This window comes from Neoarius graeffei, chromosome 7, assembly GCF_027579695.1.
Source record: "Neoarius graeffei isolate fNeoGra1 chromosome 7, fNeoGra1.pri, whole genome shotgun sequence".
NCBI lineage: Eukaryota > Metazoa > Chordata > Actinopteri > Siluriformes > Ariidae > Neoarius > Neoarius graeffei.
This window is the reverse complement of record NC_083575.1, coordinates 69,599,659-69,614,523: the sequence shown is the minus strand read 5'-3', so window position 1 is coordinate 69,614,523 and position 14,865 is coordinate 69,599,659. Positions and strand designations below refer to the sequence as shown.

The window sequence follows — 14,865 nt, the reverse complement described above, 5'->3', positions numbered from 1 at the left end:
CCTGGGACGCTCTTTTTATACCCAATCATGTTACTGACCTGTTACCAATTAACCAAATTAGGGGGTTTTTTTTAGCATTATACAACTTTTTCAGTCTTTTGTTGCCCCTGTCCCAACTTTTCTGAAGCGTGTTGCTGACATCAAATTCAAAATGAGGATATATTTTTCAAAAAACAATAAAAATTTCTCAGTTTGAACATTTGATATGTTGTCTTTGTACTATTTTCAATGAAATATAGGGTTTCCATAATTTTGCAAATCTTCACATTCTGTTTTTATTTATGTTTTACACAGTGTCCCAACTTTTTTGGAATTGGGGTTGTATATGTAATGTATGCAATCTAGCTCCAAAAGTAAGCATTCATTTTTCAAACTTTTGTACTAAAGGCATCTTCACTTGGCTGATTCCTTTTTTATTTTTATTTTTTTAACACTAAACAGCATGCACGTTGTGCATCCTATTTAGCATGTGAACTTCACGTCACTATCAAATCCTGTTGGGCATTGTTGTGCTCTTTCTCAGCTTGCCTTTTGCTGTTGTTGTTTTTTTTACATATATGTTGTGCAGGCAGTGCTTTGTAAAATCTCTCTCCAGAGCGACACCATCTTCAGACTTTGCATGAGCATGCCATGCTAATGTGTGTGGCATGCAGATCTGACACTGCCATTGCCAATCATTTTAATTGGTGTGTAAGTGGGGAGGAGTTCAGACAGACAGCCACTGTTAGTAGAGGATAATGAGGCAGTGTGTTTGTGGAGGGTCAGCAGGCTATTGTTTGCTTGTGATTTCTGCAGTAATGACTGTAGAAATGGACAGAGCCGCTTCACTTTTTTACTCTGTGTCCTCATGTTTATCCTTTTAAACACCGGCCTCCGCATAGCAACCGAGCCACTCCATCTGGCTCTGGGAACTGTGATGGCTTCCGATGCCAAGTCTTTCATGTAAAATCGCTGCTTCTTTGATTAAAATGCACATATTCTCTGGTTTCTTGCCACGGTCAGAAATGTGTTTGTGCATGAGTCAAACCAAGAGGAAACTTCTAAGGCAGAGTGTCTGCCATTTATCTTTTTCCAGACAGTGCTCTGCTCCATGGCACCTGCAATGAATAAATGCCTGAACTCTTCCACTAGTTTGAGCCTGTGTTATACCATTCTCTGTCTGAATGATGTTGTGTCCATGGAGTCTACCAGGTTACACTGCTTTATCACACAGCAGGGCGCAAATTGAAATCCGGAGACTTTTTCTGTTTTACTGGGAATTGGAACAGTCAAACAAAGGACAGAATGAATCCTAGAAAAAAAGTCTGTTTGGTTGGTTCTAGCTATATTGAAGGGTTTGGCTTGGAACTTTTGGTGAAAGGGAAACCCTATGTTGTAAGACTCTACATAGGACCATTAAGGGTCCCCCTGATAGAACGTCCCCTTATAATAATGAGGTCATTATTATTATTATTATTATTATTATTATTAGTAGTAGTAGTAGTAGTAGTACAACCCCAAATCAGAAAAAAGTTGGGACAGTATGGAAAATGCAAATTAAAAAAAGGAAGAAGTGATTTCTAAATTTACTTTGATGCATATTTTATTGCAGACAGTATAAACCCAATGGTGGGTTTGTTTGTTTGTTTGTTTGTTTGTTTGTTTGTTTGTTTGTTTGTTTGTTTGTTTCTGGTCACCTTTATTTAATTTGATAATATACATCCAGCATGTTCTCCCCGTGTCCGCGTGGGTTTCCTCCGGGTGCTCCGGTTTCCCCCACAGTCCAAAGACATACAGGTTAGGTTAACTGGTGACTCTAAATTGACCGTAAGTGTGAATGTGAGTGTGAATGGTTGTCTGTGTCTATGTGTCAGCCCTGTGATGACCTGGCGACTTGCCCAGGGTGTACCCCACCTTTTGCCCGTAGTCAGCTGGGATAGGCTCCAGCTTGCCTGCGACCCTGTAGAACAGGATAAAGCGGCTAGAGATGATGAGATGAGATGAGAATATACATCCATTCTTATGCTTGAGATCTGCAACACATTCCAAAAAGAAAAAAAGTTGGGACGGTGGCAATTTAGGGCTAGTAATGAGTTAAAACAATTAAATAATGATGTGATGTCAACAGGTGATTGTAATCATGATTTGGTACAAAATCAGTATCCAGAAAAGGAGTAGTCTTTGAGGAGCAAAGAAGGGCTGAGGATTTCCAGTTTGTCAACAAATGCATGAGAAAATAATTGCAAGGTTTAAAAATGATGTTACTCAAAGAAAGATATGAAGGGATTTTGATATTTTGCTCTCTATGGTGTATAATATATCATGAAAAGATTCAAGGAATCTGGAGGAATTTTGGTAGATAAAGGGCAAAGGTACACAGTTGAACACCCCTGATCTCCGATCTACAGCTGATACAACCACATGGGCTCTGGATTACTTTGGCAAATCTTTGTCAAGCACTACAATATGGAGTTACAGCCACAAATGCCAGTTAAAACTTTACTGTGCAAAAAGGAAGCCTGGTGTTAACTGTGTCCAGGAGTGCTGTTCACTTCTCTGGGCTTGGAGGCATCTGGGATGGACCATCACACAGTGTTAAATGTGTATTGTAGTCAGATTAATCAGCATTGCAGGCTTTTTTTTTGGTAAGAAATGCACAATGTGTGGTCTGGACCAAAGACAGAAAAGGACCATCCAGACTGGTACCAGCAACCAGGGTCTGTCATAGTATAGGGTTGTGTCAGTGCCCTTGGCAAAGGTAACTTACACTTCTATGATGCAGCATTAATGCAGAACAGTACATTTGAAATTTTGGAGCAACATATACTGCCTTCAAGATGACCTCTTTTCCAGGGATATTTCAACAAGACAATGCAAAACCACATTCTGCACACATTACAAAGGCAGGGCTGTGGAAGAAGAGGGTACCTGTTCCTTCTGTCCCCAATAGAGAATGTGTAATGAATTTTAAAAAGAAAAATATGACAATGATGATCCTGTACTGCTGCACACTTGAAGACGTGTTTGCAGGAAGAACGGGACAAAATGACACCTGAAAGGCTGAATCACTTGGTGTCTTCAGTCCCTAAACATCTCTTGAGTGCTGTGAGAAGGAATGGCAACATTATAAAGTGATAAATGCTCTACCGTCCCAACGTTTATTTTGAAATGTGTTGCAATAATGAAAATTGAAACAAGTGTTCATTTTGAAAAAACAACAACAATAAAATTCATAAGATAAAACGTCACAATGTGCTGTTACGTTGTTTTGAGTGCAATGCAGGTCAAAGATTATTTACAAATCACCGTTTCCAGTTTTAATTTCAATGTACCATCCCAGCTTTTTCAGATTTGGGCTTGTAGTAGTAGTCATTTGGTATTGGTAAGAACACTAATGATAAATAAATAAATAAATAAATAAATAAATAAATAAATAAAATTATATTACAAACCCGATTCCAAAAAAGTTGGGACAAAGTACAAATTGTAAATAAAAACGGACTGCAATGATGTGGAAGTTTCAAAATTCCTTATTTTATTCAGAATAGAACATAGATGACATATCAAATGTTTAAACTGAGAAAATGTATCATTTAAAGAGAAAAATTAAGTGATTTTAAATTTCATGACAACACATCTCAAAAAAGTTGGGACAAGGCCATGTTTACCACTGTGAGACATCCCCTTTTTCTCTTTACAACAGTCTGTAAACGTCTGGGGACTGAGCAGTGGCGTGCACAGACATTTTGGGGGGCAAGTGCTCTGGGGGGGAAAAAGGGCACTTTTTTGCACATGTGGAACACCTTATTATAAAAGTCTGAGATTTAACCCTCCTCTTGTGTTCATAATCATATCAAAGTTTTGGGTATTTTTCTGTAGTTCCATCTTTAAAAAGTCTGATAAAGTCTGAAAGTCTGATCTTCCCGTCACTGACTTGAGTCTCAAGACTGTGTTTATTCACAGATTTCCGTGAGATCATCTTAAAATTTGTAACGAAATATACACACTCAATGGGCTCAACGGAGCTCTCCTTTATTTGCATAACGGCGTGCATACTAGCATAACGTGATATTCTTAATCATGTTATAAAAACAGGTCGGAATTGATGGAGAGTGGGGTTGCCTCAATGGTTTAGGCTACATTTAAAATGTTGTTCAGTTTGTTTCTCCATATGGAAAGGGAGCAAATAAGCTGGCAAAGGCTGCCATGTGCAGTTGTTTCTGTATGCGACGGGCTACTTCACGACAAAATAATTACAGCTTGGGCTTAGAGGGCAAACAATACATTTTCACTCGATTCATGTGTTACCTGGTTGGTGGGGCAGAGGAAGAGCTGACTGACTGCCCGATGTGTTGTCTGCGCTACGACAAGGCCGTGGCTTCCAGGACACTATGCTGCTGCAACCTCACATTGAATGCACTGCACGCTCGCTCACGTGACAGAGCAAGAGAGACAGAGGTCCGGTGTGTGTGCGGAGGGGGCACACATCGGGACATTATTTTCACACACGCTTTTAATGCCGCGGCTTTTCTAAAAGATCATGTCGACATTGGCCTCAGTAAACTGTAAAAAAAAAAATTAAAAAGGGCACTTTTTTGGACAGAGGGCAGAGGGGCAGGTGCTTGAGCACCACCTCGTGTCTATCTGTGCACGCCACTGGGACTGAGGAGACAAGTTGCTCAAGTTTAGGGATAGGAATGTTAACCCATTCTTGTCTAATGTAGGATTCTAGTTGCTCAACTGTCTTAGGTCTTTTTTGTCGTATCTTCCGTTTTATGATGCGCCAAATGTTTTCTATGGGTGAAAGATCTGGACTGCAGGCTAGCCAGTCCAGTACCCGGACCCTTCTTCTATGCAGCCATGATGCTGTAATTGATGCAGTATGTGGTTTGGCATTGTCATGTTGGAAAATGCGAGGTCTTCCCTGAAAGAGACGTCGTCTGGATGGGAGCATATGTTGCTCTAGAACCTGGATATACCTTTCAGCATTGATGGTGTCTTTCCAGATGTGTAAGCTGCCCATGCCACATGCACTAATGCAACCCCATACCCTCAGAGATGCAGGCTTCTGAACTGAGCGCTGATAACAACTTGGGTCGTCCTTCTCCTCTTTAGTGCGAATGACACGGCGTCCCTGATTTCCATAAAGAACTTCAAATTTTGATTCGTCTGACCACAGAACAGTTTTCCACTTTGCCACAGTCCATTTTAAATGAGCCTTGGTCCAGAGAAGACGTCTGCACTTCTGGATCATGTTTAGATACGGCTTCTTCTTTGAACTATAGAGCTTTAGCTGGCAACGGCGGATGGCACGGTGAATTGTGTTCACAGATAATGTTCTCTGGAAATATTTCTGAGCCCATTTTGTGATTTCCAATACAGAAGCATGCCTGTATGTGATGCAGTGCCGTCTAAGGGCCCGAAGGTCACGGGCACCCAGTATGGTTTTCCCGCCTTGACCCTTATGCACAGAGATTCTTCCAGATTCTCTGAATCTTTTGATGATATTATGCACTGTAGATGATGATATGTTCAAACTCTTTGCAATTTTACACTGTCGAACTCCTTTCTGATATTGCTCCACTATTTGTTGGCGCAGAATTAGGGGGATTGGTGATCCTCTTCCCATCTTTACTTCTGAGAGCCGCTGCCACTCCAAGATGCTCTTTTTATACCCAGTCATGTTAATGACCTATTGCCAATTGACCTAATGAGTTGCAATTTGGTCCTCCAGCTGTTCCTTTTTTGTACCTTTAACTTTTCCAGCCTCTTATTGCCCCTGTCCCAACTTTTTTGAGATGTGTTGCTGTCATGAAATTTCAAATGAGCTAATATTTGGCATGAAATTTCAAAATGTCTCACTTTCGACATTTGATATGTTGTCTATGTTCTATTGTGAATACAATATCAGTTTTTGAGATTTGTAAATTATTGCATTCCGTTTTCATTTACAATTTGTACTTTGTCCCAACTTTTTTGGAATCAGGGTTGTACAATGACATCCATCCATCCATCCATCCATCCATCCATCCATCCATCCATTATCTGTAGCCATTTATCCTGTGCAGGGTCACAGGCAAGCTGGAGCCTATCCCAGCTGACTATGGGTGAGAGGCGGGGTACACCCTGGACAAGTCACCAGGTCATCGCAGGGCTGACACATAGAGACACACAACCATTCACACCTACGGTCAATTTAGAGTCACCAGTTAACCTAACCTGCATGTCTTTGGGCTGTGGGGGAAACTGGAGCACCCAGAGGAAACCCATGCAGACACAGGGAGAACATGCAAACTCCACACAGAAAGGCCCTCGCCGGCCACGGGGCTCGAACCCAGGGCCTTCTTGCTGTGAGGCGACTGTGCTAATGGCTACACCACTGTGCCATCTACATGATGACGTATATAATAATTACAGTTAATATTTTTAATAATAATATTCTTACTACTACTTCTACAATAATAATAATAATAATAATAATAATGCACAGTTTTATGCAATCTAACACAAAATAAGTGAGATAATATGAAACATATTGTATTATATTATTATGTTCAGTGCATGTTTCAGATACTATCATTGCCCATAGTTATATGAGTTTAGATCAAATAAAGGAAGCAGCACTGAGATTCATGGTTAGTTTATTTAGCATAATGAAACACCTGCTCTTTGCAGAATGTGTTTGTTTGAGTGACACTAAATAAGATTGTTTATGTGTGATAGGAAAGTCAGTGTGTGAAGCAGCTGAATGCTCTCTGCAGTATATGGCTGAGCGTGTTCATGGAGGTGGAGGAGCCATAGTTGTGTCTCCCACTGGGGACTGGAGTGCGATGTTCACCACAGAGCGCATGGCCTGGGCTGCCTTCAAGGGCGAACGTCTCCACTACGGTTTAAACCCGAGAGAAATGTTTCAGGAAACACTGAATTGATAACATATTTCTTGTACTTTTTTTGTACTTTGTTCAGCTCAGTTTTATGTCACCATGCCATAAAAGAATAAAGAAATCAGCTCAGGACAAAAAAAATGACCTTGCTTACTTTGGTCCAAATATAACTTGATCTCATCTCATTATGTCTAGCCACTTTATCCTGTTCTACAGGGTCGCAGGCAATCTGGAGCCTATCCCAGCTGACTACGGGCGAAAGGCGGGGTACACCCTGGACAAGTCGCCAGGTCATCACAGGGCTGACACACAGACACAGACAACCATTCACACTCACATTCACACCTACGCTCAATTTAGAGTCACCAGTTAACCTAACCTGCATGTCTTTGGACTGTGGGGGAAACCGGAGCACCCGGAGGAAACCCACGCGGACACGGGGAGAACATGCAAACTCCACACAGAAAGGCCCTCGTCAGCCACGGGGCTCGAACCCGGACCTTCTTGCTGTGAGGCGACAGCGCTAACCACTACACCACCGTGCCGCCCTTTAACTTGATATGATTTTTAAAAGAATTTTAAGATTACGAGGCATTCCATAGCCCAGGACAGCATTTCTCACCCAGCAAGGCTGTCAAAGAGCTATATTTCTCTACACATCATCAACAATGCTAATTCTGCAGCAGATTTATTATTTCATGCTTCATTCTTAGTTTAGCTAATTCATCGCAACTGACTCACATGACCACATATTTCCTGTGGTCAATGAAGGACTGTTTGAAATACATGACATCCATAACATAAGTTTAATTATCATTTGCATTGTGTGTCATATATACATTGAATTTCTTGTGGCAAGGCTCCAGTACACTTTTAATGGGGAACATTATAAGGCATACAATATAGATGTGTTCTTTAACCTTGTTGGACTTGACTGGATTCTCTGGATGTCTGCCAGATGGCAATCGGAAAAACAGATTATGTACAGAGAGGCAACAACATATTGACCTAAACAGCAATTATTTATATCTACACATACTTGTTGTTAGCTTAACTTGGTACATTAGCTTAAAATGGTATTTCCCCCTAAAATGCCTGTCTTTGTGATGTCATATCCATAATGATCATAAATCATAATCTTCAAAATGTAAATTAATATATTTAGTTTGAAAAGTAGTCTATATCCTTTCTCTATACAGTATGAAATGTCACATGAATATATATATATATGTGTATATATATATAAACCTTGGGGCGGCACGGTGGTGTAGTGGTTAGCGCTGTCACCTCACAGCAAGAAGGTCCGGGTTCGAGCCCCGTGGCCGGCGAGGGCCTTTCTGTGCGGAGTTTGCATGTTCTCCCCGTGTCCGCGTGGGTTTCCTCCGGGTGCTCCGGTTTCCCCCACAGTCCAAAGACATGCAGGTTAGGTTAACTGGTGACTCTAAATTGACCGTAGGTGTGAATGTGAGTGTGAATGGTTGTCTGTGTCTATGTGTCAGCCCTGTGATGACCTGGTGACTTGTCCAGGGTGTACCCCGCCTTTTGCCCGTAGTCAGCTGGGATAGGCTCCAGCTTGTCTGCGACCCTGTAGAACAGGATAAAGCGGCTAGAGATAATGAGATGAGATGAGATATATAAACCTTGTCTCAATGAAGCTAAGCCTATTTGATAATGAGATACTTTGCAAGTTAATATAACTTTAAATGTTACATGAATCTGTCATTGCTTTATATCATTATTAGCTCATCCAGCCGGCAGGTGATGAGCTTATGCCATCATGTGTTGTCCAGCGTCGTCCACATTTCCCGAAAATCGCTTCTTCACCGATTTTTATTCTTTTTGGCCAGAAGGTAGGTCTGCTTGGGGTGCATGTGGCTTCTACCCAAATTTGCATAATTGCAATTAATAATGAAGATATGGAGTAAGCCCTGTGATGACCTGGCGACTTGTCCAGGGTGTACCCCGCCTTTCGCCCGTAGTCAGCTGGGATAGGCTCCAGCTTGCCTGCGACCCTGTAGAAGGATAAAGCGGCTAGAGATAATGAGATGAGATGAGATATGGAGTAATTAAGCCCTAACGAGCAGTTTCTACACAAATTGCTTCTTCTCCCTCAATTCTTCACCGATTTTTGATTCTTTCTGGCATGAAGGTAGGGGTACCTAGGGTGCATATAACTTCTATGCAGATTTGCTTAATTACAATTATTAACAAAGTTATGGACTAATTAAGCCTTAATGAGCAGTTCAACAAAAATTACTACTTTTTGGTCAATCGCTCGCCGTTTTGGATTCTTTCTGGCAAATAAGTAGGTATTCCTAGGGTGTATATAGCATCTATATATAGCTTGTAACTGCTCCCCGGCCGCTGTAGTATAGCTGCCTACTGCTCTGGGTATGTGTGTGTGCTCTTTGCTCACTTATGTGTGTGCATGCGTGCGTTCACTGCTTCAGATGGGTTAAATACAGAAGATGAATTTCACTGTGCTTGAGTGTGCATGTGACAAATAAAAGCTACTTCTTCTTCTTGTAAATAGTGTATATAGCTTGCAACATTTATTGTGCAACGTGGCCCACTTTAGATCGTTCCTTCTGGACTAGACGGGGCCGGAGTGAGCTACGCCGTCACTGATGGTCTTGTTCTTGAGTTTTTGTAACAACTTTACATTAATAGATTATTTTTCCAAGAAAAATAATTCACAGGCTTTTAGTTTATTGCTGTGCACTATTTACTGTATTGTACTATTACGGTACTTACCTATTTCCTATTTCTCTCTTCAGGATCCAGGATTCATTGATTTATCTTTTGAAAATCTACTAGTACAATACAGTCATCCTAGATTACATAGTGGTTATGACTTCAGTGTTATAAAATCATTATCCCATTACATTATATTCATATTTCATAATGCTTTACAGTCAACATTTTCTTGGAGCAGCAGTCCACCTCTTCTTGTTAATCTCACTATTTCATTACATGATTTAGTACTCTATTTGCATTTGAATATGATTTAGATACATTTTCAAACTTGCTTTACTTCAGTCTCATTTATATAGAGTAAATAATTGAAAGCACCCATAATAATGATTCAAGATCCAATTAGTAACATCATTAAAAAAAGAAAAGGAAAAAAGAGAGATAGAATGGCCCATAATGAAATCTGGCACCAAAGGTCTTCTTCAGTCGCTCACATATAATAGGCTTATCTTATTGAACTTCAGTATAAAAGAAATCAAAGTTAGTCGACTCATTAGCTGCATTTTTCAGTTCCTTCCCTTTTTTTTTGGAAAAAAAGAGAAACCCATATTTGAATAATGACTGATGAAGTCAAATGTATCCCAAGAGCAGAAAGAAGGACTAATAATAATAATAATAATAATAATAATAATAATAATAATAATAATAATAATAATAATTTTACTTGTCCAGGGTGTACCCTGCCTTTCGCCTGTAGTCAGCTGGGATAGGCTCCAGCTTGCCTGCGACCCTGTAGAACAGGATAAAGTGGCTACAGATGATGAGATGAGATGAGATGAGATGAGATGAGATGAGATGAGATGAGATGAGAATAATAATTTTTTAAAAAGGTCTGGGTTTGTATCTCCAGAAAATATTTTAAAGCAATTTATCTTCATTCCAGTTTTCATCCATTGGCTTTTACTTGTCTCAGATGAGTTCGATGGTCCTGTAAAATCATGTGCTGTTATTTGCTTATATGTGATCTATAAAATAATATTTCGAACATTTGGATATCATTTTTGAAATCATATAATGGATAAATGGTAACTGACACAAAATTCAGTATTTGAGTGTAATAATGGCCTTTGCTTATTTCCCATAAAAGCATGATTTTTATTCTTTCTCCAGAATATACCTTTTATGAAAATGTGTAATTATGAAATAAACAGACAGCCTACTGAGTGTGGTATTTGTTGAAACTTTAACAGTTTGATCACTCGCAGATGCAGTGGAATTAAACATGTTATTCAAGATGCTCCAACTAATTTATATGAGTGCTGCTAGATTAAAGTCTTTCCATCTCTGCATGAAGTAGATCAAACTAAATGATATGTTCTCAAGTCCAAGGCAGTAAACAACATGCAAAAGTAATGGCCCCACATTGCAGAATAAATAATTCTACAGTATATTTAAACAGAGAAACTATGTATTGATTTTGCTTCTCATCTAAGATATTATTATTAAAATGTTATTTGATTGTAAAAACTGATGTGTGAGAAGTTGATACATGACATTAGCTATAAGACATCCTGTCATAAATCCCAAAATTGTAAAGCTAGTCATAAACTGAGCTAAGACAAAAGGTTGTAAATGGAGCTGTGTGGCGTTTCTTCTCCCCATCCACATTTATAGACATTTTTAGCCTGTTAAACATTTTGTCCCTAATTCTGAGATTTTGTTCTTATCGTGCAAATGCATTACCATTGTTGACTCTTTCCCCAGGACAAGCTGGCATTTTCACAATTAGTGTGACATCCACAATGCAATTTGCATTTTTTAAATAAGGGTACTGATACTATTTGTCTCTTACAGTGGCGTGCACAGATAGACACGAGGTGGTGCTCAAGCACCTGCCCCTCTGCCCTCTGTCCAAAAAAGTGCCCTTTTGAATTTTTTTTTTTACAGTTTACTGAGGCCAATGTCGACATGATCTTTTAGAAAAGCCGTGGCATTAAAAGCATGTGTGAAAATAATGTCCTGATGTGTGCCCCCTCCGCACACACACCGGACCTCTGTCTCTCTTGCTCTGTCACGTGAACAAGCGTGCAGTGCATTCAATGTGAGGTTGCAGCAGCATAGTGTCCTGGAAGCCACGGCCTTGTCGTAGCGCAGACAACACATCGGGCAGTCAGTCAGCTCTTCCCCTGCCCCATCAGCCAGGTAACACATGAATCGAGTGAAAATGTATTGTTTGCCCTCTAAGCCCAAGCTGTAATTATTTTGTCGTGAACTAGCCCGTCGCATACAGAAACAACTGCACATGGCAGCCTTTGCCAGCTTATTTGCTCCCTTTCCATATGGAGAAACAAACTGAACAACATTTTAAATGTAGCCTAAACCATTGAGGCAACCCCACTCTCCATCAATTCCGACCTGTTTTTATAACATGATTAAGAATATCACATTATGCTAGTATGCACGCCATTATGCAAATAAAGGAGAGCTCCGTTGAGCCCATTGAGTGTGTATATTTCGTTACAAATTTTAAGATGATCTCACGGAAATCTGTGAATAAACACAGTCTTGAGACTCAAGTCAGTGACGGGAAGATCAGACTTTCAGACTTTATCAGACTTTTTAAAGATGGAACTACAGAAAAATACCCAAAATTTTGATATGATTATGAACACAAGAGGAGGGTTAAATCTCAGACTTTTATAATAAGGTGTTCCACATGCGCAAAAAAGTGCCCTTTTTCCCCCCCAGAGCACTTGCCCCCCAAAATGTCTGTGCACGCCACTGGTCTCTTAAAGTTCTAGGGTAGAGGTGGGCAAACTATGGCCCGCGGGCCACATCCGGCCCGTTGGCGTTTTTAATCCGGCCCACGGAAGACAATCATATAAACTCGATTGAGCAGATCTATATTTAATATATATAAGCTTCAGTGTTATCACGTAGACAGGTGTTCTAGAGATCCGTCTTTCCAGTCAGTCGTATTCACCCGAGATTACATTTGCAGAGTGGTGCAGCGCGTACCATGGAAGTCATTCTGGCGCCCGTGCCACTGATGATCTCGAGAACACAGGATAAAACTTTACAATGTGTGGTCCTAAAAAAGGAAAAGTGGACAGTGAGTGCAGGGTGTTCAATAAGGAATGGACAACTAAATTTTTTTTTGCTGAAGTCCGATCAAAGGCTGTATGCCTTATTTGCAAAGAAACGGTTGCAGTTTTAAAGGAATATAACATCAAACTGCACTTTTCCTCCAAGCATGCTAATTATGCTAACAACCAGTCAGCGCAAGAACGGACGAATACAGCTCAGCGGTTGCTAGTTGGTTTGCAGGCTCAGCAAAACACCTTCATCCGACAAACTGCCATTCAAGAATCAAGCACAAAGGCAAGTTATTTACTCGCATTTAAATTGGCCAAATCCAGCAAGCCTTTCCCCGAAGGGGAGTTTATTAAAGAATGTATGATCGAGACAGCAGGCATCTTGTGTCCTGAGAGCAAGGACAAATTTGAAAAAATTAGTTTATCACGCAGGACAGTGACTCGCCGCATTGAACAGATTGACGATGACTTGGCTAGCATGCTGAATAAGAAAGCAGAGTCATTCACATTATATTCCCTGGCCTTAGACGAGAGCAATGACGTGAGCGACCCCGCTCAGTTGTTAGTTTTCATCAGAGGGATTGACGACCAGTTTGAGATTACAGAAGAGTTTTTGGCCATGGAATCGCTAAAAGGGACAACGCGAGGAGAGGACCTGTATGGCAGTGTGTCGAGGGTCATCGACAGGCTCAAGCTACAGTGGAGTAAGCTCGCCAACGTTACCACAGACGGACCACCAAACCTAACGGGAAAAAACATAGGACTGCTAAAAAGAATTCAGGACAAAGTAAAAGCGGATAATCCTGAGCAAGAAGTTATTTTCCTTCATTGCATTATCCACCAGGAAGCATTGTGTAAATCTGTACTGCAGCTTGACCACGTAGTGAAGCCAGTTGTCAAACTTGTCAACTTCATTCGAGCGAGGGGACTTCAGCATCATCAGTTCATTGCGTTTCTGGAAGAAACTGACGCCGATCACCAGGATTTGCTGTACCACTCCAACGTCCGCTGGTTAAGTTTGGGGAAGGTATACCAACATGTATGGGAGCTCAAACAGGAGATCATCTCGTTTTTGGAGCTGCATGGGAATTTTGACAACTTTCCTGAGCTGAGTGACACAGCTTGGCTTTGTGATTTCGCTTTTGCTGTGGACATACTGACTCACATGAATGACCTGAACGTGAAGCTACAAGGGAAAGAGCAGTTTGTTCATGAAATGCACCGAAAAGTCATAGCCTTCAAAACCAAGCTTGATTTATTCTCAAAGCAAATGTCAAAGAAGTCATTCACTCATTTCCCCACACTGGCTACGTTGACAGAGGCCCCTCGACGTGTGAAGAAATACACGGGATTACTGGACGACCTGCATAAAGAATTCTGTCATCGGTTCTCTGACTTCAACAAAATTGACAAGTCGCTTCAGATGGTGTCATGTCCCTTCACACAGAACCCCGAAACGGCGTCACAGGAGTTACAGCTAGAACTCATTGATCTTCAGAGTGACCCCGTCTTGAAAGAAAAGTTCATCTCAGTTACACTGCGTGAGTTTTATGCTTCACTGAGTGCAGACACATTTCCAAACATCCTAAGGATGGCGCAGAGGATGCTGGTGTTGTTTGGCTCCACGTATGTGTGTGAACAAACTTTCAGTGTGATGAACATAAGCAAAGCACCCCACAGATCCCAGCTGAGTGATGAACACCTCAGATCTGTTCTGAGACTTGCCACAACAAAACTAACACCAGACTTTGATGTGCTGGCAAAGAAGGGCGATCAACAACACTGCTCCCACTAAAAGTGAATGTGAGTATTAACACTTTCTCTTTTTAAAACTATGTTGGAGCTTTAATAAGATGGTAGTCATATGTTTACAGACATAATAATATAAAAAGTATAACTCTTAGTAATTTTGGTTGTCGTGGGTGGCTGCTGTAGTGCTGGTGTTTGTTTTTAAGTACCATGTGTTTTTGGGTGTCTGCTCCGCCCCTCATTTATGTCCCTGTCTGCTATTATAGGTGTATTATGAGCAGCTGACCTTGCTTCTGCTTATATCTGTTCCTGGACTTTTGCCTGTGGAGGTTATTCTGATCTATGAGTGGCCTTTTGGAATATGAAAACCTGTTTGGAACCTGTGTTTTGATTTTTTTGAGAACTGGAAATATTTCAGTGAGTGACTTTGAACCTGAAAACCAGTTTGGAGTTTTTTGCTTTCT

General features: G+C 40.7%; 1 protein-coding gene across 1 annotated transcript in view; it reads left to right on the top strand.

The window, feature by feature from the left end:
- Window positions 1-6,908, top strand: part of si:dkey-103j14.5 (isoaspartyl peptidase/L-asparaginase) — a 54,357-nt gene extending 47,449 nt beyond the window's left edge. Inside the window, exon 6 of the mRNA XM_060924829.1 lies at window positions 6,703-6,908. Within this exon, the coding sequence (XP_060780812.1) occupies window positions 6,703-6,908 (206 nt within the window). The remainder of the gene's footprint in view (window positions 1-6,702) is intronic.
- Window positions 6,909-14,865: the final 7,957 nt, after the last annotated feature.